The sequence below is a fragment of the Centroberyx affinis genome, unplaced genomic scaffold (genome assembly GCF_046629955.1).
Source record: "Centroberyx affinis isolate AG114_WGS23_722 - 3 ecotype Tasmania unplaced genomic scaffold, CSIRO-AGI_Caff_v1 ptg004204l_1, whole genome shotgun sequence".
Lineage (NCBI taxonomy): Eukaryota > Metazoa > Chordata > Actinopteri > Beryciformes > Berycidae > Centroberyx > Centroberyx affinis.
Window position 1 is genome coordinate 198,580 of NW_027281952.1, and position 26,439 is coordinate 225,018.

Below are 26,439 nucleotides of genomic sequence, written 5' to 3' on the forward strand. Positions count from 1 at the left end.
CCCATCTGAACATGTTTATTTTAGATAGTGAATAAATATAATCAATGTGTTCTATATTACCAGGGAGTGTCTGTAATTTATAAATCATAAACCCATATCAACTGCATTTATAGATAGAGGACTTCTGAAAGAGTCTGTCACTGTGTCAAAGTTGAGGGCTTGTGTTTATGAGCTTACATACTTTCGATACTTATTTTCAAGAATTGCACTGCAAAAATTGTCTTAAGTCATCTAGTAGTGAATTTTAAAATCTTGAATCAAGTAACATCTTGATACTATCAGAGTGCTACTACTACTGCTTTTCCACGGGCTAGAGCTGGCTAGAGAGCCACGTCATTACGTCACTGTATATGTCTGTATATGTCTCCGCTTTCCCAGCCATGTAAGCGGTTCTTTATTCTAGACCAGCAAAGTGTTGGTGCCACTCTGGAACCAGTTTTCCTGGCCGAGAGCCGGTTCTTTGGCTGTCAAACTGCCTTGGTCAAAAAGGGTAACAGAGATCCTCCCATAACTTTGGTTCCATGACGTCATGAAGAAGGTAGTCAGGTCAATATAATGAGTTGAGATAAAGGAGCACAACACCCATGGTAGAAGAAAAAAACAGCCACACCCAATCTGTGTTCATCAATAACCGTGTTTCACTGTTAATGGGGGAAAAAAGAAAGGAGATACGGTTGCAGCAACTGTGTAGTTTATGTTTTAGAGAGACTGAAAGCCAGTATACTAGTAGTGTACTGTGTGGTCAATGTGAAACTGAACCTGCCTGTGAATATGATCCAGTCAAGTGACACTAAAACATACAGTAGTTTACATCTGGTTTTATGATTAACATACAGGTTCAACCCTGGGTGCAACGTCATATCCAAATGATTCTCTAGATGCAGTGTTGACCCACAACCAGCTACTGTGGGGACTTCTCAAACTCATTACACAGGACATGAATTTGCAGTGATGAGGCTAATCACAGTGGATACACACTATAGGTAACTCATATTTCCCTACACCTGGTTTTACTGAAGGTTTTAGATACTCCATTCTTGGCTCATGCTGTTGCCTCCCTAGCACAGTAGGTAACTCTTCTGTGCACTGAGTGACACAGAAAGTTTATGAGGCAGTATATTCATCACTAAGATATGATTCACAACCCAGGAAATCCTAACACTAAGCAGAATGTGACGTAAATGATAACCACCGCACTGGAGATACTCGAGTATCATGGAAGACAGGTTTGGTCCTTCTTCAGTTCAGAGATGATTAGTTTGGTCTTGTATTTACAGCTTTATTGCTGATAGTCTGTGGAAGGTCCAGCAGTGCCTCCACTGATTCACACAGCCAGGGTCCAAAGGCCTGTTTTTCATTAGAGCACGCACTGTTTGACCATGGCGGCTTTACAGCAAAGTCATAACGAGACATTTGTGTAATGTGTTTTTTTATTGTTGTGCTTTTATGCTCCAGAAATAGTCTCAGTATAGAACAGCATGACATGGGCATTGATTAGTCATAGCCAGGTCATTTTCTGCAGCTTGTCATTACAGGTTTGTTAATGGTTTCCCCATCAGGCCAAAAGTCCATATAACACATATGGATGAAGGCTGTAGCAATGATACTGTAGGAGTTAATTGTAAGATGGGGACACTACGCTACGCTAAAATCCCACCCCAGCCTCACCCCAGCATAAGGAGTTAATTACTCTTACAGTACGCTTCACCTGTCCTCTTGCTTCTATCCCAACGAGTTCAAAGTCAAAGTGCCATAAAAGAAATCTGTCAGTCATAGGAGCTGCTTCCTCCTTCCTCGTCTCCAGGAGGACTAGAAGAACTTCAGGACAAAAACACATGAGCAGACTGAAGGAGCGGGACTTTAATGAAGATTGCTGATAAAGGGATCGTCAGGTAGAGCTTTAATTGATCTTTATGTATATTACATTACAGGTTTTGTTATTCTGTACACTATGTACTCCTTAACCAGCGCCATGGAACACAAAGTGTACTTGTCTTGTTACTCGCCGTGTCAAATGTAATTCATTAGGATGATTGTATATCCTAATGTTATATTGCCTACTTGTATTTTCATTCAACTCCTGCTGTTGAAGCCAGAAGAAAACATTTGGTCCAAGCTGCTTCTGGTATTGATGATTTCACACAAGCCAACAGTCTAGCTAATTAGATGTACATTGTGTTTCTGTGACGGAGTCGCTCACTTTTGTTATTTCTTTGAAATTTACCAAGTCATAAAGTGGATTTCTTTTGTTTAGGTATTAGGAAAGCTGCAAGTTGGTGATGCTGAGAAAGGTAAGGCAGGTTTTTGTGCTAAACAGACGCCCTCAGGACTGACTGTACTATGTGTATGGATTTTATTGAAGAGGATATTGCTTGCCGGGAAGCCCTGCCATTCAATTGGTACTGTTCCTGGATATAGCGTCACATTCCTCATTCATTCAAGGAAATACTGTAAACCGAAAGGGAAGGCCCATCGTAAATTCTGGATTATTACATATATAAAAAATTTGGATTCAGTGGACTCATTGACATGTTTACCCTAAAATCATAACGTGGCTCACCCCATACTCCATGCTTTCAGGGTGAGTGGGTGTGGGTGGACTCCGATATCGGGGTGCCCATTGGAGCCAGGGTCAAAGTGACAAACTCTGGTCACCGGATACTGGTGGACGATGAGGGAAAGGTGAATACCCCGTCACACAAATGCAAGATCTCAGGTCATTTACTGTTTATTGTTACTGTACCTGCATGTATCATAATCCTTTACATCTCCCAGGAACGCAGTCTGTCCCAGGAGCAGGAGGCCTCAGTCCGGGTCATGCACCCGACATCAGTGGAGGGGGTGGATGACATGATCCAGCTGGGGGACCTGTCCGAGGCCGGCCTGCTCAGGAACCTGCTGGTCCGACACAAGCGAGGCATCATCTATGTGGGTCACCTCACTAACACACATACTACTCTAATTGTCCGTCTCGTCTTAAACTCTTGTTTTCCTTCCAACAAGTGAAAAACAATCTGCCACTGCGGTGAGGTCATTTCACTTGTTTCCAATGCAGTTTCGCCTGTTTCGAGAAGTTTCTTGAAACAAGTGACAATAGGTCATTTGCATTGGGAACAAGTGAAATGATCTCATTCCATTGGCAGATTTTGATTTAAGACAAAAAACTTCACTAAATGACTTCTTAAGATGGACATTTTTTCAGTGCCTATAAGGAGGCACACATCTCTTCCCCTTTTTTCACTTTGCTCATAATTGTTTGTCTTGTAATATACTGTGCATTACATTGTTACATTATGTCATTTAGCAGATGCTTTTGTCCAAAGCGACTTACAATAAGTACATTTTGTCTTCATCAGCTAAGCCTTCAATAGGAATAAGTAGCATTTGTGGAATCACAATGTATATTAAGTCCCCCTAGATTACTACTGCAATCTAAATTTAAAATATTAAGTATTACAGTAAGTAAAGCTGGTATAAATTGCTTATTTATTCTGTCAACTTTTCAATATTGTCAGTCCTAACTGTCTTACAGTAACATTTTTCTGATTGTGTTAGACCTACACAGGCTCTGTGCTGGTGGCAGTGAACCCGTATCAGGAGCTGCCTATATATACAGGTGACCAGGTGAGTCTGTGCATTTACACACATTTACACTTTTTCGCTGTCGTCGATCATGGAAATACCAATTTAGGCCATTATCCCTCCATCAAGTTGTATCTCCCTGTAAACCACATATGGGAGGAAGATTAGTTGCATGCTATTGTCCTTCAGGTGAGGCTGTACCAGGGTCACAAGCTTGGGGAACTCCCTCCGCACGTCTTTGCCATCGCTGATAGCTGCTACTCCAACATGACACGCTACCACAAGGACCAGTGCTGCATCATCAGGTCAGAACAAACCCACCAGACAGGAGACTCAGCACCAAAAATTCACATATCAGCCTGTTAACTGTTGCCCATAGTCAGTGTTGTATAGAATTAATGGTGTAGGGTATTATGCATGCAATATTTTCATTCATTCATTCACTCTCTCTCTGTCAGTGGGGAGTCAGGAGCGGGGAAGACGGAGAGCACTAAGCTGATCCTGCAGTACTTGGCAGCAGTCAGCGGTCAGCATTCCTGGATCGAACAGCAGATACTGGAGTCCAACCCGATTCTAGAAGGTACTGGAGCTACAGAACTGCATTTTAGCAGAGTCCAGTATTTAAACATGCAAAGACATGCACACATGCAGGGACTCTCAAGCTTACAACAGACATAACATGTGATTAAATGTTCTTACGTTGGATCCCAAGCAGAAAATGCTCAAATTGACATATCAGTTAGTGCTACTGCCTTTTGAAACACACACACACACGCAAAATAGTGGTTAAAAGTCCAAAAACAGCTGAAACCAAGTGAAACGTCTATACTCTGTCCCACACAGCTTTTGGAAACGCTAAAACTATTCGCAACGACAACTCCAGTCGCTTTGGGAAATACTTGGAGATCTTCTTCAATAAAGACGGAGTGATTGAAGGTGCTCGCGTGGAGCAGTATCTTCTGGAGAAGTCTCGTGTCTGCCATCAGGTAACACTGCTCCGTCCAATCAAAACAAGCTCTCCTTATCTCTCCATAGGGTAAATCTGTATAGACCGATAAAGGTGCAGTGCCACCGAGGGTATCACATGGTTATAGCCTTGAACAGCTGTTAAAATCAACATGCTACTACTGTTAACAACTCTTGGGCTGGGCAGAGGGACAAGCTCTCACTCGCCTGCACAGAAAACATTCATTGAGTCACTATGCAGTGTTGTAAAAACTATACAAGCCATGTGAGACTTTACTACCTCATGTCTCTGTGTTCATTTGCACCTCTTGACAGAATAGCCGTGATGATACTGTTGGAAATGGTTTAATTTTGCCTTTGTATCGCAGTAATAAATGTTAATTCTTGCTCCACAACCCCAGGCCCTGCAGGAGCGGAACTACCACATGTTTTACTGCATGCTGGCAGGAATCACAGCAGAGCAGAAGAAGTCTCTGAGCCTCAGGGATGCTAAAGAATACAAATTCCTCACTAAGGTATTACCATAGCTATCTGCAGCTCATTTGGAAAGCAAAGTTACACCATAAAATATGCTAGGCTTCATCAGTTACTTCTACTAGGGAAGTGAAATTCAGTCATGTCAAAGTATTCTTTCTATCGCAGCCTTTTGAATGCTGCAGATTTGGTTTTTATTGATGTTAATATTTAGTAGAGAGCTGAGCTGATACTGTAGCTTTGGCACATTGTCTCATAGACACAGAGATACTGTGTATTAAACCAGTTGTGCCTGTAGATATTACAGGAAATCTGATAAATGAATACAAATACCGTTTCCTCACATTTACTAAAAGATGTTACATATTCTGTATCTGCAGTAAATCATATAATCTCTGTGTGCTGTAGGGTAACTGTATCGTGTGTGAAGGCCGTGACGATGCTAAGGACTATGACCGCATCCGCACGGCTCTGAAAATCCTGACCTTCTCAGAGAACGAGTGCTTGGAGATCTTCAAGCTGCTGGCAGCCATATTACACCTGGGGAACGTCTGTTTCCAAGGTGAGCCTCTCTGGGTGAACACAGTTACAGGGCATCTGTAGGATTTTATTGTAGTAGTTTAGTTTACTTTAGTTCACTTTAGATTAGTTTGTCAAATGTAAAAATACAATGTATACAAAAACAGTGCATCTAAAACAGTGTCAAGGATGAAACATTAAGTACAAAGACTTATCTTGAATGTAAAAAACATGGTTGTAAATCAGTGGAAGCATACATTATTACACAATAAAAAAAACTAATACTAAAAGCACTAATATATGCTACATTATGATTCAATACAAAAAGCTAACAAACACACAGTACAAGCACAACCACACAATGCAATGAACATTTGATATAACACTTTACACACATATATATACATTTAATATGCAGGATTTCATTGTAATATCAGTGAGTAAAGGGGCCATACATACCATAGGATTTACCTTCAATTAATCTGTCACATGAAATTAGAAAATTCCATTTTAAACCCACATCATTTTTTTTGTCTCAGAGACTTTTTCGTAACACTATAGTCCAGACAATTTGGCTTGGATAGCAAAGATTGGCTTAATTTGTAATAATAATTTAGTGTCAATCTACTTGTACTTAGTATATTTTGACATTAATCCAACACATATGATACCATCAGTGTCTTAAACATGAGAACATCAGATCCTGGTTTGTGTGTTTCCCCACCAGCCACCACCCTGAACAACATGGACAGCAGTGATGTCAGCAAATCAGAACACTTCAGCCTCGCAGCCACGCTACTGATGGTGGGCGTTTCTTGGTCTTCACTTACACTTTATTTCTTGTTGATTGTCGACCCAACACCTGACATGTTTCCCATCGTGTTGTGAAAGAGGAGACACTGAATGAACGTCAGCCTCTAGTGCCAGTAATTGATCTCCATTCTTCAACATTAAATGATGCTGACGAAGTCCTGTCTGCCTCCTCCAGGTGCAGCATGCATCCCTGGCGAAGAGTTTGACCCATCGCTCCTTCCTGACCAACAGAGAGCGGGTAACGAAACCCCTCAGCTCTGCACAGGCCTCTGACTGCAGAGACGCCTTCCTCAAGGTAAAGAAGCTGATCCAGTGACAATAAATCAATATGTAGTGTATTTCCTTATTGTCTAAGACATTGACCTGCCGCATCAAAGGAAGATTACACGGTGAACACTGAACATACTGTACTGCATGTGGAACTAGCGTGCCAATCCAACGATGTTAGAGCTTTAGCTGTTTTTTTAACCTTTACTTATCCAAGGAAAAGTTTGACTGATTTAATTTTTGGCGCCCAGAATGCCAAACTAAGCATTGATATGTGTCTAATCTCTCAGGCGATCTACAACAAGCTGTTCATATGGATCGTTGGGAAAATCAACAGTGTCATCAATAAGAAGTCGGCCAACAGCCCCAAATCCTCCGGTCACTCTATCGGCCTGCTGGACATTTTCGGCTTTGAGAACTTCACCACAAACAGGTTAGGAGATTTCTCAGCACTACCTGGAGCCCATCGATGCTACATCACAACTCAACAATTTCTCCAGTGAATGATCAAATGTCACCCTGTCATTTTACAGTTTTGAGCAGCTGTGCATTAACTTTGCCAACGAGCAGCTGCAACAGTTCTTTGTGCGCCACATCTTCAAGCTGGAGCAGGATGAGTACCAGAAAGAGGACATCGTGTGGACCAACATCAGCTTTGGCGACAACCAGCACATCCTGGACCTGCTGGCCGTGAAATCCTGTAACCTGCTGGCCCTGATTGATGAAGAGAGCCATTTTCCAAAGGTATTGTTATGTTGCGTTGGCCTTATCAGTTCATAAATCAAACATTTTCTTTCAAACATCATCTTTTTTGAGACTTTCCAGATTTCCCCTGAGTGTTGTATTTGATGTAACTGGTCAAAAGAGATCTGATTGATCGGACGAGGGTCATTGATCGTTGTTTTGCTGGCTCACAGGGTACAGACATCACTATGCTGAACAAGATGAACCAACAGCACCGTAAGAACAACTCCTATATCGCCTCCAAGAGTGAACGCGACACTGACTTCGGCATCCGCCATTTTGCTGGGGTGGTTTACTACGACTCCAAAGGTACGCAAACAAATTGAAATGGATCCCAGACAGATAAAACGTTTACAGTCTATTTAAAGATGTTCAGTCATGTTCTTTTCTTCCATTCAGAATTCCTGGAGAAGAACAGAGATGCTTTCAGCTCTGACATAATCAAGATGATTGACACGTCCACCAATAAGCTGCTTCGTCAGATATTTGAGACTGAGCTTTCGACCAATGGCGTGAAGGCTCCCGCCAACAAAAGGATCATCATGACACCCAGGAACTCTCTCCGGGTATGAAAGTCTAATCCTGTTTGAGTAGAAACTTGGTAGCAGCTCTCTCTTTAAGGGAGGTTGTTTCATCTAGGATGCAAATCAGACTCAGCATCATCACATCAGTCTTCTCTCTTCTTCATCCACTGCAGGCCCACAGTGACAGCCGTAAGCAGGTGCCGACGCTGAGCGGTCAGTTCCGCCAGTCTCTGGACTCCCTCATGAAGGCCCTCTCTGTCTGCCAGCCGTTCTTCATCCGTTGCTTCAAACCCAACGATGGCAAGCAGTCTGAGGTGAATGACACAAGTGCTTCAGCTCAGTTGGAGCTGGAGGAACAGCGCCCTCTTTCTGTTTTGTGACATGAAGCAATCCAGCAGATTTCCCGCAAAATCCGACCCGCTGGCACACAATGTAAAATGCAGTGAAGAGGCTGGTAGAAGCTGCCTATCTTCTAGGCAATAGTCTTGTTCATTTACATTAACTATACTAATGTCTCAAAATGAATATGGTAATGATTTACTGATGTTAAAATGCTACATCTAGCTTCTTAATTGATCGATTGACTGATCGTCTTTAAAGCTAGTTTATCTCTCTTCACGATTAATAGCAGTTTTAATCTCACAATATTCACAAATATATAAGCACCTGATCTGAAGAGGTGATTTTGCATTTGTGCTATTGCATTCATCTGAAGGAAGGAAGGAAAATGTTGCACACACCTGGATAGATAGAAAATGATTCATTTTTCCATAAGCAATCCCATGCCATATAACTGAATGAGCTAACCCCTGACCCGGTCTCCTCCAGGTCTTTGACAGACAGCTGTGTATGCGTCAGATGAGATATTCAGGCATGATGGACACCGTCCGCATCCGGAAGCTGGGATATCCCATCCGCCACACCTTTCAGGAATTCCTGCAGCGCTACAGGGTGCTGCTGAAGACGACCACCTGTGACCCCAGAACTGTAAATGTCATTTGGATAAATATAAATATCTTATATTTGTGACAGCTAGAATATTACTGCAGCCTCTTGCTCAAGATAATAGATGTGCCTCTGATAGATAGATGGGCAGATTCCTTCTTTTTGTCTTTCTTTCTCAATCCCCCGGAGGAAATTGGGCTGTCGTCGGCCTGTGTTCATCACTTATCAAATAAATACTTTGTTGTTTTTCTAGGAGCCAGCTGTGGCCTGTTGTGAAGCCATCTGCAAGGCGGTGATTACAGGGAAGAACGACTGGAAAATAGGCAGGACCAAGATTTTCCTGAAGGTGCAGAAACCTTATATGAATTTTGCACTGTGACACCTCAAATGCCACCCATCTTGTACCACAGCAATTGTTCAGTTGTTCTGTAACAAAACGTGATCGGCAATGTTATCATGAACTAATGGCACAGAAGAATGTCTTCATGTTTGCATGTATTAGACTTTGTATTTCTACCAGTACTCTGCACCAATAGTCATTTAGTTTCGTATTTTAAGGATTTATTTAAACATACAATAAGTTATTTCAGTCTTGAGCAGTCTTGTATGATAAACAGATTATTTGATTAGTTGGTAAAATGTCTATTAGTTGACTTAGAATTTCTTAAGCTGGGGACCGTCCTAGTGGGAATGCAATCACAACGACCTTTCACCTTATTTCAGGATGTCCATGACACTGTCCTGGAACGACAGAGGGAAAAGGAGCTCGACAGGAAGGCCCTCATCATCCAGAGGGTCATGCTGGGACACCATGACAGGTACAGCACCTGTGAGATAGAGATAGGGCCAAAAGAGACAGAGATTAGAAACTGGGAAAGGTTACGGTGGAGATACGAGGATGTGGAGATCGAGTCCAGGAGAAGACTGGGAGACGGGTTGGGTCGCAAAGACAGACCAGTATCAAGTTATGCGATAAAACGAGAGAGAAATACTGACATGCACGACAGATATGAGCAGGGATAGTACTGTATGAACCACCACAGACAATATGAAAAAAGATAAAGATAGAAATCGAATAGGGTTATGGGTAAAATAGATTATCTTTAGTTACAGTACAGATACATACATACCTGTAATTACAGGCTGAGACACTTCAAACAGAGATAAATAGTTATTTTTTGGCAACGATGGCGTGAAACCAAAGAGACATGGAGAGATGGAGTGTGGACGGTGGTTGATCCAGGTGGATGATTTTTTTGCTTCCCCCCTCTTTGTAGAAAGTGCTTTTTGCAGAAGAAGAAGGCAGCTGTGGCGCTGCAGAAACACTGGAGGGCGTACAGGGAGAGGAAGCGGCTAAGAAAGGTGCGGTGCAGTCACAACTTCAGTTTTAAAAAAACTTGCTCTCACTCTGCTCTTGACATTTGCCACACAAAGGAGACTCCTTGTGTCCAACAAAATGGACTTATCTCGGTTCCGCTGACCTCGTCCTTTCATTCCTCCCTTGCTCCAACTAGCTCCGGCAAGGCTTTGAACGCCTGGCATCCATGATCCGCGGCCGGCGGCTCCGGTTACACTACCAAAGACAACGAGCAGCAGCAATCACCATACAGAGTCAGGTATGCAGATACCTGGGCACACTGTGTGTCTTCTCTATTCATCTTTGCATGTTTTACAGTTGACAAATAAATCTCCTCAGCTAAGAAAAGGACTTAACTTATTCTGCGTATTATCACAGAGAGGCAAAAACTAGTCTGTCTTGGGTCCTCATTAAACACACAAACATGAATAAACTCAAGAGTATGATGACTAATAAATGCTGGTGAACTGTAGGTACGAGGCTACCGGGCCAGGAAGAGCTGGAAGCAGAAGAGAGAGGCGGTCATATTGCTGCAGGCTTACACCAAAGGCATGCTGGCCAGAAGAATGGCTCAAAGGATGAGGACTGATGTAAGTGCTCAAAGTCTTGAAACTGGAAATGATTGAAGCAACATGAAGGAACGACTGTGTGTTCATGCATTTGCGTACTTTACCCCCCCCCCCCCCTCTCAGGCCTTCCTGTCAGCCCAGGAGCAGGAGGCTCGAGAGGCCACAGCGTTGGAGCTCCAGCGGCGTCTGGAGAAAGTTATCGCCCAATCGCGGCCGGCCGCCAAGGAGCCTGAGCCAATCAACGAGCAGGAAATGGTGGAGAACATGTTTGGTCTCCTCCCCACAGCTGCCGTGGCCGTGGGAGGACGGAAAGGAGCGGCACCAGAGGGCTTTGAGGTTAGTCTACAGCTCTGGATTTGACTGAGCAATACGATGTATGATGATGCTTTCTTTGTCAAAGTAGAAAAATGGAGCTAATACCGCGATTCATGTTTCTGCTCCACAATGCGTATTGTCACATTTTTGTATTGCGATATATTGAATTTCGATATATTGTCCCATCCCTAGAGGGAACTAATCATATGTTCTGAAGTATGTAATCTGTTGAGATGAAATGTTTTGAATTTTATCATACATTATTAGTTGACTGACTGTCCTACTGGTATGCCCTCCACTACAACTTATATTAGGATGTGGAGCACAACACACCAGAGCCGGTGGAGGAAGCTGCAGTCGAGACCTCGGAGTCGGAGTCCGAGCCCAAGCCGGAAGCTCCGGCCTTGGCCTCGGCCTCGGCCTCGGCCTCGGCCTCAGCGACCCCGCTTCCGTTACCGGAAGACGATAACGACGAGGAGTATGATGACAGCAATGACGAGTTTTCATTCCACAAGTTCAGCTCGCTTCACTTCCAGGGCAACGCCACTCACACACACATCACCCAGAGGCTCAGGCAGCCGCTTCTGCCCCACGAGGATGAGGGCGACGCACTGGTGAGAGGATGCAGAGCAGAGACAGAGAGCTCTCTTAACCATAAACTATAAACTATTCAGTAAAGTACTTATACCTTCCAAAGCTTTCCTACTTATTCGTTTTTTTTTTTTTTCCTGCCCTACGGCTGCAGTCGATGTAGTGGTAAATAAAAAGCTGGGTAAACTATGACCTCCCACCCTCCAGGCATGTCTAACAGTGTGGTGGATCATTCTGCGGTTCATGGAGGACATACCGGAGCCGAGACTCCCGGAGCAGGGGTGGAGCACCCCCACGTCCAGCCACCGCACCCGCTACCTGAGTCAGGGCAGGAGGCTGAGCAACCTGGTGGGACTCGACCAGGTAAAGTAGTGAACTTTGTGTATTTCAAGAGTAGTACATTTCATTGCCACATGTCATTCTTGACAGCCAAAAATACAAGTCTGTGATCAATCAACCGATGATCACACACATTTGAGACATCAAGCAACAGCACTGCAGCACTGCGTCACATAAAAAGTGTGATTTCTACAAAGGCTATATCAGTATGGCAATGTGGCACATTGGTTTAAGGCGTATGCAACACTATGAGAATATTACAAATGAATGTTCAACCAATATAGGATTTTGAAGGCTGATACCAATTCTGATATTTTTGGATCTAAGCTGCCGAAAAGCCTTTGAAACAGCATTTAGACCATGGGACACTACAATTCTCCATTAAAAATAAGGATAATAATAATAAAACTCATGCATACTTGTGTGGAATCCAACTAAAATGTTGCATTAGAATCAATTAATGTTAAAGGCTTCCCATAGACAACCAGTGATCAATTCTACAATAAATATGTTATCAAACAAACATATCAAATATGTTAACAAACAAAAAAACAAATCACATCAGGTGGACAACCCTGACAGACTGATATCTGATTTTTAACAGAAGGCGATATATTTCCAAACCAATATATTGGTCTAACCCTGTTACAAATTTCTTCTTTTCTGCTGCTGTGTAATACAGACTGAATGCCATGCACCAGTCATTCCTCTCACCTAAAATAATCTAATCTCTTTTTTGAATAGAAAATACTCAGGAAGAACAAGAAAAAAAATGGAGGTGGAACCAGAAGAGCCTCTGCTATTCCTGAGGAGGTTAGCCATCATGTCGCCGTCATATTCATGGTTAACACAAAACTGCGTTCATTCTGTTAATTCCGGTTCAAATTATATGCTTCTCATTCTCCTTGTTTTAATCCGTACCAGCGAGAGGACTTGACAGAAGAAGAGGACATCCTGATAGGAGAGGGGCCGACGCTGGACCGGCCGCTGTCCTCCCTGGAAAAACTGCACATCATCGTTGGATACGCTCTATCCAGACGGGACATAAGGTAAAACCTGTATAGTGTTTTAGATGTGATATGGGAAATACAGATGTACCATGTCGGTATATAATGGAGATACAGTTTGTTACGCACTAATTTGTTTCAGCAAAATAAAATGTATGTTTCAGCAAAATGACTTTCACTCAGGTTACATATAACATACATTTCGTGTGAATTGCTTATAGATAATGCTTTTATCTAGAGTGCAAAGGCAGAAAACGCTAAAGTCCAACCATCCTAAATCATGAATTAATATGAGAACATGAGAATTATAACATGAGAATTATATATATTTTTTAAAATGTCAGCTTCATCTAGGTTTTCCCACCCCATGAGTACCTGTGGAGTTTATTTGAAACACTAACACACTCAATGTTCAGTTGTTATTTCTGTCCTGTTTACCATGGGTTCTTGTTATCTTTGTGTATATGACTGTTTGTGTTTCCCTGCCTGGGTAGGGATGAGATTTACTGTCAGATCTGTAAGCAGCTGGTGCACAATAAGAACAAGAAGAGCTGCCTTCGAGGCTGGATCCTCCTCTCCATCTGTCTTGGGATCTTCCCTCCCACAGACCTCCTCATGCAGGTCAGTCTGGACTGTACTGGACTGCTTAACAGCCCAGCAGTGATGCAGTGGTTTGAAATCAAAAGACTTTCTCACAGTTCAAACTGTTTTCCTGATTGTTGCATTGTCTTCTGAGTCTAGTATTTTATTGAGTCTCCCTGATGTCACAGAACATCAAGGCTATAGCCAGTAGCTACATACAAAATTGGAATTTTCCTCCCAAAATCTCTCAAATTTTCCAGAATACTTTACAGATAAATTTCAATCTTTCTGCAACTGATTGTATTCCATTTATTAATTACCATTCATGCTGGAGGAAATACTGCCTTTCTCCATTCCCCCAAACAGTTTACCATATATCATCATCTTTACCCTATTCTATTCTATTCTACTCTCGTCTACAGTATTTGGAGAGCTTCCTCCGCAGAGGGCCAAGTGGTTATGGAGAATATTGTGCTGAGCGCCTGAAACGTATAGTAGCCAACGGAGAAAGAAGAGAACCTCCCTGTTGGATAGAGCTACAGGTAAAATCACTGATCACTGACATAACAGGAAGATGCTGCCCTGTTTAGAATGAGCAACAAGCTGAAAGAGTGAAACTGAATCAGCTCTATAAAGTTGCAGGCATTGCATTTTGTTTTTGTTTTTTGCTGTATGTTGTTTGTCTGCAACTGAGATTTGAGGACTGGCTCCATGACTATTACTATTTTAGTAAGGTTACAAATGAACATTGTACCTCCTACCAATCAGCTACTAATCACTAAATCATTTCATGTTCCTTCTCCCCATGGACAGGCTACCAAGTCCAAGAAGCCCATGAATGTGTCTGTGGCTCTAATGGACGGCCGCAGTGTCAGTCTGCCCATGGACTCAGCCTGCTCCTCTGCTGAAGTCTGCCAAGCCGTGGCCAAGAAGATTCAGCTCAAAGACACCGAGGGATTCTCCCTCTACGTCGGCTTCTATGATAAGGTGAGCTGCAGTGACAGAGCGGAGAGCTTCAGTTCTCAAATGGGTCTTACCCTGCATTCAAGTGATGTTGCGGTCTTTTCTTCTTCTTTTCAGGTGTGGTCTCTGGGCAGCAGTGGGAAGCACGTGCTGGATGCCGTCTCTCAGTGCGAGCAGGAGGTGAGGAGGCAGGGCAAGGAGGAGCAGGACGCTCCCTGGAGGCTCTACATCCGCAAGGAGCTGTTCACACCCTGGCATGACTGCTCAGTCGACCCCGTCAGCACGGATCTCATCTACAGACAGGTCATCAGGGGCATCAAGTCTGGAGAGTACACCTGTGAGAAGGTGAGGCATGGTACTGAAACACTGTAGTCCAGACAATAGACTGTTCTGGTGTCTCCTGCTGCCTCGAGTAGTCACCACCTCACTCATAGAGACCAATGTTTATTTTTAAATATGTACTCATGTTTTTTCATGAGTTGTCCTCTCAGGGCATCTCAATCCTTTTTTGTACTTTGGCTCTGGCTAAATTGTACTCAGTATTTTGAGAATTCTACTCACTCAAGTGTAACATCTTGGCATTTTAAGTGATTAACATATGAAGAACATACAGTGTTGAGGAAAATTTGGCGGCTAAACCATTCACTATACTCAAAAAATGTACTGATTATTCAAATTTTTCAGACAAGCCTCATGTCTCAAGAACTATCAAGGCAGAGCAGGAGATGAAATGGGCAGAGCAAAAAAAAAAACAGTTTTCAGAGCACAGATTAGCTAACTGGCAAGAAGGTCAAAATGTATATAACACAATATAAATGGCAATGACTTATTTTTTCATTTGTAAATAAAACACAAAGCCTGCATAACCATTGTTTTCCTATAGTGCGGTGTGCCTGGCATAACTAGCTCGCCTAGTTTGAATTGGAAGGTCAGCTAGGCTAACTAGCTAACACAGATAACTTAATATGGTTAGACTGCATTTTTGGCTTCATGATATTAGCTTCCCCCTCTCGTACCTTGCCTTTGTCAGCCAAGTACTGTATGTCAACACCTTTCCTACTGCAGTATGGTGAATCGTGTCAATGTCTCTGAAATAAGACACTGAACTAAAGCAGTTTATGTGTAACTGATTCAACTGTATCTGGTTAAACATGTTTCACTCAGGAGGATGAATATGTCCAGCTGGCAGCAAAGCACTACTACGTCCGGTTTGGCTCTGAGAACAGCGCAGAGAACGTACGGAAGGTGATTGAGGAGTGCATCGCCACCTCGCTCATAGAGACCAAATCTATGGGGAAATGGATCCAACTCGTCAGCGCTGCATACTTACAGGTAAAGTGCCATAACCTGCTTAGTCCAGTGTGCATATTTGATTGTGTGTACAGCATTATCTCTAGACAATGTTTGTGATATTTTTGTTTTTCAGCTTTATTGATGTATCTTATGAGAACACGTAAATGAATGTGAGTGAATGAATTAATAATGAATAATCTGTTGAATCCAGATCGATCGGGATGCTTACAGCAGCGGGAAGAAGAGCACAGACAGCGTTAAAGGAGAAGTGGTCGACTTCGCCCGTCAGAAATGGCCGCTCTACTTCTCCAAGTTTTATGAAGTGACAATGATGTCAGGTCAGTCAGTCAAGAAGTGCACACATAATACTTTGATGGGGGGCAGGAATGTAAGTTTAGCTTCCATATTGAGTCTAGTCACCCTACAACTTGTGATATAATGTCATCAATCTCATTAATGACAACACCCATCAACGGGGATGGATCTTTTATCACCTAATAGCTTCTGGCTAGTATTCTTCAATACAAGCTAATGTAATTTTTTCCTCAATTGCCAGAACACTAAAGGAGACGATACAGACATCAGGGGACAGACATTCATGACTTTCCATAACTAAGTCAGAGCGCCTCCATGACCTAAAAATGTTCTTCTTTCCGAATTCTGTTATTGTTGTTAAGGGGTGAACAGTCTGATTTCCAATACAGTTTGGTTTACTGTGGAGAAAAACAGCTCCAACCTATCATCAAGTGCAACAAATGTGTGAAACAAGTTGGAAAATACATTCAGGACTATTCATAAAATTCCCTGATATTGCCCGACTTCCCAATAGAATTTATCAAATTTCACTTCCCTGTCCCTGACTTTACCTGTCTGGAATACACCTCTCTAAATTCCATGATATTCCAGAAAAACCATGACCAGCAGGAACCCTGAGACATAGCAGTCCACTTGGTGCACCAGGCTAATGTAAAAAAAAAAAAAAAAAAAGTTAGAACCCTGCTCATGAAACATTTGCATACCCATATCCATCCACAGGACCTCCGTTGCCCAAAAGCAAATTCATTGTGGCCGTAAACTGGAGTGGGATCTTCTTCATGGATGGACGAGACAAGAAGCTGATGGAGCTCCCCTACCTTGAGCTGACTGGAGTCCAGATGATGAGGTACGGATCATTTCTCAAAGATACAACTGAGAAGTAACAATTCCAAACCAACTGGGACCACTTTATACCATTTTAAATTAGGGATGTGTTTTCTCATCTCTAAAATTGCCCTTGCCCTATTTGCAGAGACACTGATTTTCTACTGATATTGACAAACCTTGGCAGTACACATATATTGCCCCAGTGCTCTGCTCCATCTATCCATCTAATCTACTCATCAAACCATCTGATTGGGCCTTTGCCATCAGAGCTTTTAGACTTTGGAACGACCTACCTGAGGAGCTTAGATTGGCTAATTCTGTATCATCTTTTAAATTATCTCTCGAAACCCACTTGCGTTTATGTAATGATCTCTGATTAATTGTCCTTGACCTTCTTTGTTTATGTTTTTTGCTTTGCTTTCACTTTGCTTTTGTGTATCTTGCTATCTATCTCGTAAAGCGCTTTGTAACTGTGCTCTACAAAGCACCGTACACATAAAAATGATGGAGCTTATAATGTGTCCAGTGTCAGCAGATCCAGCGGTCAGTCAGTGAGTGTGGCCTCAGTCAGGGGAGAGTTTGTCCTGAAGTGTGTGGATGCTGTGGACTTGGCTGCAATGATGCAGACAAACCTGGAGGGGCTGAGAGAGCGCTCGATATACGCAGCGGCCCTGTGCGATGCCAATAAACCAGGTAAGAGTCGACAGTACATACAGGCATGTAGGCTCATACACACATACACACACACTTGCACATATGAATGTATACACACACGTACAAGGACATATCTACATGTAGATGTCCGCACAGGTAGGAAAGTCCACTCAGTCCAGTTCACTCATAGTTTATATACACAAATGGACATGGACTCTCTCTCTCTCTCTCTCTCTCTCTCTCTCTCTCTCTCTCATTCTCTCTCTCTCTCTCTCTCCCTCTCTCTACAGAAGACCCCACGTTCCTGGTCTGTAAACGAGGCGACCTGTTGGTGATAGATAAAGATAAAGACTACTCTCCTGATCGGAGCTGGAACAAAGCCACTAATGAACGGACCGGCAACAGCGGTGCCGTCTATATGGACACAGTCCAGTTTCTGCCAACTCTCAGCAAGCCCAGTGATGACGTGCTGGTATTTACCTTACCAGCTCATAATTTCATTTAATTACATTTACATGTATTTCCCCAAGAGAGAAAAAAGGGGAAAGAATAAGAAAGGACAGGGGACAGGGTGAAACATGACAGATTTAATCACTGTCCGTTAACTGTAGGCTGTGGGACTCCAATAAATAACAAAGCAAGTCTTTTAATAAGATAAGATGAAACTTTATTCAGGGGAAAGAAAACTACAATAAAAGCACAAAATAGAATAAAATGTAGGCAATAAAAAAAACAGTAGAAACAATAAGAATTGTAAACATATATGTATAATATACTGTATGTGTAGGTGGTATACTATATATAATATATAAATTAGATTTTATATGTTTGCACATAAACACATTAAAACCCAAATATCATTATTATGTGCAGTTATGTGTTATATATGTATTATATTCTGCACATATCAATGGCATTTGGGTTCATAATATACCAATATATTGCAGACAAAATATACTGTAGATTTCCAGCTAATTCTGAGGCAGTTACTAACTGTCCATTGTCCCTCTGTTAAAATATGTGAAAAGCAGTGTGAATTTGTATGTATGTATGTAGTCTACATGTACAGGTATGTGGGCTAGTGTAAAAAGAAAAAAAAAACTATACTCTTTATCAAATGTATCCACTTTACAGATACCAGTAGCATATGTACAGAAAGTGCAGAGTGTACAGAATGTGTTTCAGTTGAGAGTTTTCAGGTCAGGATCCATAAATATGAAGGCTCAGATGAGCCCCCCTTGTGGTCTTACTGATAAATTGCTTCTTACCCATCAGAACCTGCTCAGTCTGAGTCCAAACCAGAGGAAAACCTCGACGACGCAAAGCGCCCCGCAGAGAGACGAGACGGTGGCCCCCGTCTCTTTAAAAGAGTTCGCGCATGAATTCTTCCGGTAATGAGAAATATATTATTTTATCAGCCATTCCCTCTACTGTCACACACCACATAGCACCACTTTGCAATTTGGCAGTCCTTGAATGTTGAGTATTAGTCAAAACTTGTGGATATGGTTGGTGGTGCATGTTTGGCATATTTTATTTTACCAAAAAAGCAGTGATGCATACAATATTTAAACACACAATTTAATTTTTTAATATTTAAGCATACAGTATTTAAACAATGACATGAGACTGCTGTACTTCTCAGCAATCTGCGATCACATCACTCTGCTATCGTACACTACCAGTCAAAAGTTTGGACACACCTGATTGAATGTTCTCTGTTTTTCATTCTCTTAAAACCATTTTGATCTAAAGGCTTATGCTTAAATGCTTGAAATTAGTTTCTTAGACAAATATAAATAGTGAAGTTGATGCCTATGTATGAATTTCTTTCCAAAGCCTTTGCCTTTCTATCAAGGCAAAGGGCGGCTACTTTAAAGAATCTAAAATATGATAGCTTTGATTTGTTTAACACTTGTTTGCACTGCATAATTCCATTTGTGTTATTTCATAGTTTTGATGTCTTTGCTATTATTCTAAAATGTGGAAAATAGTAAAAATAAAGAAAAATGTGGTGTGTCCAAACTTTTGACTGGTAGTGTATGAATGTCAGTTTGTATGAAATATTGTCAGTGATGTACTCACACTGTGGTTCCTCCCTGTCCCAGGCCTCCGGGTAAGGATGTTGGCCGGCAGGGCGTGTCCAGAGGGGCGGGCAGGGAGAAGCTGTGGGCTTGTTCCAGAGAGCCGCTCAAACAGCCTCTGCTCAGGAGCCTGGCGCGCAACCACGACCTCAGCCACCTGGCCTGCAACGCCTTCACTGATATCCTTCAAACCAGAGCGTCCCAGTAGCGGTTGGGTCATTTTGGAGTTAGCTCCACACCCATCCCTGTTCTGGTTCCACTTGTTGAGATGAACAAACAGAGTTTATTCTGATGTTTAATGTTTGCCTGGAACACATGAAGTTCCTCTGTGTCATACAGACTGTAGTCTAGTTTATATGGTGTATGTGTGTGTGTGTGAGTCCTTGACCTTGTCTGCTACCTATCCTGAAGTACATGGGAGACTACCCCATCAAACAGGCCCGCAGCCCCATAGAGCTCACGGACCAGATCTTTGGTCCAGCCACCCAGTATGAAGCTCTGCAGGACGAGATCTACTGCCAACTTATGAGACAGATGACCAACAATAACAACAGGTGTGTGTGTGTGTGTGTGTGTGTGTGTGTGTGTGTGTGTGTGTGTGTGTGTGTGTGTGTGTGTGTGTGTGTGTGTGTGTGTAAAAAATGTTTTATTGAATTTACAGAACATGAAGAGTCAGTATATAGGCAAAACCAAGGCATTTCATCTATTTTCTTTGTTTCTCTCTCTCTCTCTCTCTCTCTCTCTCTCTCTCTCTCTCTCTCTCTCTCTCTCTCCCCTCAGGCTGAGTATGGAGCGTGGCTGGCAGCTGATGTGGCTGTGTTCGGGCTTATTCCCACCCAGTCAGAACTTGCTGGGACACACGCAGCGCTTCCTGGCATCGCGGCCCAGAGACCCGATGGCTGCCGGCTGCCTGCAGAGGCTGCAGGGAAGGCTCAGGTCAGGCTGGACACACAATGTCATGACAAACAGTTGGTTACTGGTAGTCCGTTAGAATTACTGAGGGTATCCAGAATACCTTTATACTTTGGAAAAACGTGACTAATTGTCAGATTACTAAATGTCTGTTTATAAATGTCTGTTTCTTCATATTTTATAGATTTGTTTTGGGGGGTGTAATCCTAAAGTAACTCATTAAAGTAATCCTTCAATAATCCTTCCATTCCAAAGGAATATTCTATAAAATTGGTCCAATCCAATGGATTATGTAAGTGAAGTGGTATTGTGTAACATTTTGAAAGTAACTTCCCCACTAGATACCATAATAAATGGTTAGAATACTAGTTAAACACCTGGGCTTGGCTTCCCAAAAGAAATTGAGGTTGACCTTCCCATTTTAGCTCTGGATGTTTCTTGACCAGGAGGATTTAAAGGGAGTGTACAGATGGAAGTGTGAGTGAACATTAGTGTGTAAGGATGTGTAAGTCTATTCCAATATTATATTTCATTATCTAAAATCCACCAGAGTCTTTATATCTGTAGGAGGTCAGATATTGTTTATGTATACGTGTGTGTAAAATAAACATATTGTACTGTTTTGTGTGGTCAGTGCGGATCCCAGGAAGCTGCCTCCCCATCAGGTGGAAGTGGACGCCATCCAGCAGAACAGCACCCAGATCTTCCATAAAGTCCACTTCCCAAATGACACCAACGATGTAAGACACAAGAGGGAAGAGGAGGGAAATATTTTGGGAAGACAAACACAAGTAGAGAGCAGCGATCTTTGATAAATGGTCTTGAGGCTTCTACCCGTAAATGATAAGAGTCAGTTTGGTGTTGTGAATGACAGACAGTGGTGATTATTGCCGAAACGTGGCTCAGTCTTTATTTTATCAGCGCTGTTTTTATCAAATTTGTCTTTGATTTTTTCAGTTTGTTGGATCATATAGCTATCTCTTTTTCACTTTGCATGCATTTCTATCAGTTATTGTTTATTACTTTCACCCTGCATACATAGGAAGCACACATGCAAAAATGATCAACATCTTTTAATATGTGGCTGCATATTTACTTTAGATTAACTTATTCTCATCATTGCCGACCAGTCAGATATCTTCCTTGAATTTGTTTAAAACCCACTTCCTCTTCCACTGTAGCTATTTGAAGTGACGTCCACAACCAGAATGAGAGACCTGTGTCACAGCATCGCCTCCCAGCTCAATCTGAGCTCAGCCGACGGATACGGCCTCTACTTGAAAACACCAAACAAGGTGGGAATGGGTGCTATTACTGTGAAAGTACTTTTTACCCACAATCCTTCTGATTCAAGTTGATGGTGATTGGTGATTGATACTTTTGTAGTTATTATCCACAGTGATTTCTATTTAGGATAACAAGACATTTTCTGGTTTGGAGTGATGATATGACTCATGTGGATGTAAAAATGGAGACTACAAAGTCGGTCTTTAATGCATTATTGGATATAAAATCACAGACTAGAGCTGTGATTCTCTATCTGCAGAGTGTTTATTCTTTACAAATACTGAGTGGATGGTCCAAGGCCTTAAGAATGACATTGGCTTCCTGAATTACATGCTTTCCCCTTAAACATATTTATTTTTTAACTCCTAGGTCACGAGCTTGGATGACCAGAAGTATTTCTTTGACAGTTTGAAGCAGACTTCAGACCAACCTAAGAAACTGAAGAAAGCCAAAGAGGGTAAAGCGCCATACTGACACCTTCAGTTTTTATTTCTCCCCATCTGTAATTCACATGACATCATTAAAATGCGTTGGTTTCCCAGGCGCCGCGTCCGCTGTGCCCTACCTGGTGATCTTCATGAGGAAGCTGTGGTTCAACGTGATCCCGGGGAGAGACCTGGCTGCAGACCTCTCCTTCCATTTCCCGCAGGTATCGAACTCAACAACCACAACACGCACTTGACTCGATTCACCTTTGACAGGCACTGACAGGAGCTCCGTCTGCCCCCGCACAGGAGATGCCTAAGTACCTGCGGGGATACCACAAGTGCACCAGAGAGGAGGCGATCAGCCTGGCCGGGCTGCTCTTCAGAGTCCAAGTGGATTCGGACAGGTCGCAGTTTGTCATGATCCCCAAGATGCTGAAGGACCTGGTTCCGGATGACCAGATGAAAGTCATGTCCCCCGATGAATGGAAGAAGGTAGATGGCGAAGGGGAGGATTAAAAGCAGTCAACAAAGGAGCGAAGAAAAGGCGGAGGGGAGAGAATAGAGAGGCGAGGGAAGAAACAGATCACATGCTGATTTTTGATCTAGAAAAGCACAAAAGATAAGGAAGCACGGGAGCAGGATTAGGAGGAGAGAGGGAGGTTTATTGTGTGGCTGTTTGTAGTGCAGGGGTTGTGTACTCGTCACTTCTGTCTCTGGGTTTTATTTCCACTGTGCTTTTTTGTCCTATTCGCAGCACATCATCTCCTCCTACAACAAGCAGAGTGGCATCACCGTGGACGAGGCCAAAGTGGCCTTCCTCCGAACCATCTCCGGCTGGCCCACCTTCGGCTGCGCTTTCTTTGAAGTTAAAGTACGTGAGCACGATGGGGCGAAAGCCTAGTCAGCGGGCAGCAGTGGAAGGAGACTGTTTTTCAGGGCGAATATGCAAAACTGATTATCATTTGCGATTGTATTTTGCTTTGCAGCAAACATCTGAATCCAGCTACCCAAGTACAGTTAGGATTGCCATCAGCAAGCAAGGTGTCAGCTTGATAAACCCAAAGACTAAGGTATGAACAGTAATCACCCCTTATGGTACATGGTGTGGTTTACTTTCCCTACTCTGCAATGTCCTTATCTGGTTAGGCAGTAAAGTGTTCTATTCTATTCTATTTCATTCAATTATATTCAATCCCACCACATTCCATCTCAGTTTATTATACATTTTTATCCTATCCTGTTCTATTCTATTCTATCCTATTCTATTCTATTTCATTCCATTATATCCCATCCCACCCCATTCCATCTCAGTTTATTATTTTGCATCCTGTCGTGTTCTATTCTATTCTATTTTATTCTATTCTGTTCTATTCTATTCTAATCTATTATATTCTATGTCATTCCATTATATCCAATCCCACCCCTTTCCATCTCAGTTTATTATACATTTTTATCCTATCCTGCTCTATTCTATTCTATCCTGTCTCACAAATAAAACAGCACAGCTCAGTGTAGTCTAACAGTAATGTGACCCTTTCAGGAGCTGCTGGTCATGCACCCGTTCAGCCGCATCTCCAACTGGTACAGCAGCAGCAGCTCCTTCCAGATGACCATCGGCAACCTGGTGAAAGGAAACACCTTCACCTGCGAAACCTCCCTGGTGAGTGGCCGACCCCTGAAATGATCCAACAGTAAAAATTCATATCAGCAACATAGTTCTTGCAGAAGAAACCAAGTGCACTACTATTTTTTTTTTCAAGTCTGTAGCGCAAATCAATCTCTCTGTGTGTTAAATTATAAAAAAAAGATGAATGAAAATGACTTCAAAATGAAACGTTTACTGACAAATCTATCCGCTCTCTCTGTTTTCTCAGGGTTACAAAATGGATGACCTGCTTAGATCGTACATCGACATGTATGAGAAGGCGAGGCAGACAGTTCGACCGAGGCACCAGATGTTTTCCTGAGGCATCATGGGAAAGACAAGGATAGACTGAATAGCTTTGCTTTATATGCAACATCGAACGGTGCTTTTGCATTAATTTACCCTTAGTATGCTTTGAATGACAAACTGGCAATAATGGCAATAATGAGCTGAACACGTATCCACACACTAGTACCAAAATCAAATCTACTTCAACAGTGTCAGAGACTAGATCTTATAGGTATTATATTTGGGTCCCGGGCTAAGTTCATGTTCCAGTTACGACAGACCCAAAAATGATACCTGAGATATATGCTATTAACCAGAGTGTGTGTGTGTGTGTATAAACGGACTCCTTGGCCAGTTATCCCAATAGTTATTTTGCTCCGTATTGCCTTTTCTTTCTCTCTTAAGCTGTTAACTGGATGTGTGGATGTTTAAGTCACCAGTGATTTTGAACTGATGCAAGCTAATGTTGGTAATGATCCAAAGCAAAATTAGACCGCTGCTGACTTTTAAGTAAATATCGATAGTTCATTATGCTATTTATATCTTTTCCTCTCCAATTACTAACTTGTGCTATTACTTGGTGATCTTACAATTCTGATAAATACTGTATACATATAGGCCAACACTATCTATAAGTGCATTTATTTACCTGTTAAAATGACTTCCTACAATGAATGACTGTGGAAATAGGCTATGTTAAATGTGTGAAACAATGTGTTTTGAAGGAATAAATTAATGCAAATAAGAAGATCTTTTGTGCTTTTTGTGTAGTAAGTATGGTTAACAAGTGTGATGCTTCACTAATTTTAGTTTACATTGTGAAGCTAAATATGTGAACTCAGGATGATTTTGTTTTAACTTGGTCGAAATATCAAATATGCTGTTAGGGATTTTTGCTTAGTGTCCATTAGGGCTGTAAGTAATGGAAAAATATCAATGCGATTATATTGATCAGCCTCAGATTTAACACTGATAAAGGGTCCCAACATGTGTGTTCAGTCCTGTAATAATAATGAGAAGAACAAGAAAAATAAACCTTTCTTGTATAGCACTTTTCATGTTAGAAAATGTGTAAATATAAAGCTTGGGGCCCCCCTGAAAGTACTCTTGCCCCCTTTCCCCCCACTTGTAGTGCCCCTGCTGAGAGAGATACAAATCAACAGCAGAGTCCAATTCACCATCTGATTTACTAACATGTCATGGGAATGAGGTAGCCAGCAAATTTTGTTTGCATGTTTCCATCAGATGAAATGCAGTAGTATCAAGTAGAAGGAAAAGAATCATAAAATTCTCAAAAATGAGCTTAAAATACTTATACACTCACCCGAAAAATAAGCACAAAATTATTCTGCCCTGTGCCAACATGAACATGACTTCATATAAGACATTTCAGACCATAGTTTAATTTTGTATTAAAACACACACACATACACTCAGACATACACACGCTCACACATACACACTCACTAAATGTAGGCCTACATTTAGCTTGTAGGCCTGCAGTGCCCTCCCTAATTAATAATTAATGCAATATACTATGTGATATGTTCTTTACTGTTATATTGACAGTGCTTTGTACATTTACCTTGTTCAATTAGGAAAGGAACTTGAATTCTAACACAGTGTGTTTTTGTGATATTAAGTACTAGTCTACATTATGACAAATTCATGATTGAAAGTCTTCATGTAGAATATGCCATCTAAATCATAGGCTACTTCCCAAAGTTATGGATCTGTAATGACTCTGTTCACCAACTGTGTGGTTGTTTGTTACTGCAGATGTGTGTTTTGCAGTCTTGGGATGGTCGGGATCCGTCGGACATTTTGTCACGGTAGGGACATAACTACGTTTCCAACATACTTTTGAACAATTTGAACATTTTAAATCATTTCTGAACGATGTCCGTTTCGCTGCCTTTCTCGCTTGTGAACGCAATCAAAACAAAGTGCTCCAAAATGTGGATTCTGATTGGTCCCGAGGGCTCCAAAATACAGAGTTCGATTGGTTAAGGAGGCTGCACTCTGACAACAGTACCGCCCCAATGCGTTCCGTTATCTCATATGGAGAGACGGTTATGCCACACTCCGTTCAATAATGTGGAAATTTAATGTTTCCTTGTTAGTCGGCCAGTATACACACCTTGTAGA

The 26,439-nt window shown here is 42.0% G+C and overlaps 1 protein-coding gene across 1 annotated transcript; it reads left to right on the top strand.

Moving 5' to 3' along the window:
• Positions 1-2,279: 2,279 nt before the first annotated feature.
• LOC139664248 (unconventional myosin-VIIb-like) lies at positions 2,280-24,869 on the top strand. Its single transcript, XM_071543020.1, has 49 exons — positions 2,280-2,291; positions 2,581-2,682; positions 2,776-2,928; positions 3,556-3,624; positions 3,772-3,887; positions 4,041-4,162; positions 4,426-4,568; positions 4,950-5,063; positions 5,431-5,584; positions 6,269-6,345; positions 6,530-6,649; positions 6,912-7,054; positions 7,155-7,365; positions 7,539-7,674; positions 7,765-7,931; positions 8,063-8,203; positions 8,718-8,876; positions 9,088-9,180; positions 9,558-9,652; positions 10,112-10,196; positions 10,349-10,450; positions 10,665-10,781; positions 10,884-11,096; positions 11,447-11,689; positions 11,874-12,029; positions 12,750-12,818; positions 12,930-13,054; positions 13,507-13,633; positions 14,017-14,136; positions 14,408-14,581; positions 14,675-14,902; positions 15,722-15,889; positions 16,062-16,188; positions 16,886-17,012; positions 17,529-17,686; positions 17,938-18,119; positions 18,923-19,038; positions 19,756-19,910; positions 20,132-20,285; positions 20,512-20,667; positions 21,278-21,383; positions 21,825-21,938; positions 22,300-22,387; positions 22,473-22,579; positions 22,665-22,850; positions 23,113-23,229; positions 23,345-23,428; positions 23,899-24,018; positions 24,233-24,869. The coding sequence occupies exons 1-49, from the start codon at positions 2,280-2,282 to the stop codon at positions 24,323-24,325; spliced, it is 6,444 nt and encodes a 2,147-aa protein (XP_071399121.1). The 3' UTR covers positions 24,326-24,869.
• The last annotated feature ends 1,570 nt before the right edge of the window (positions 24,870-26,439 follow it).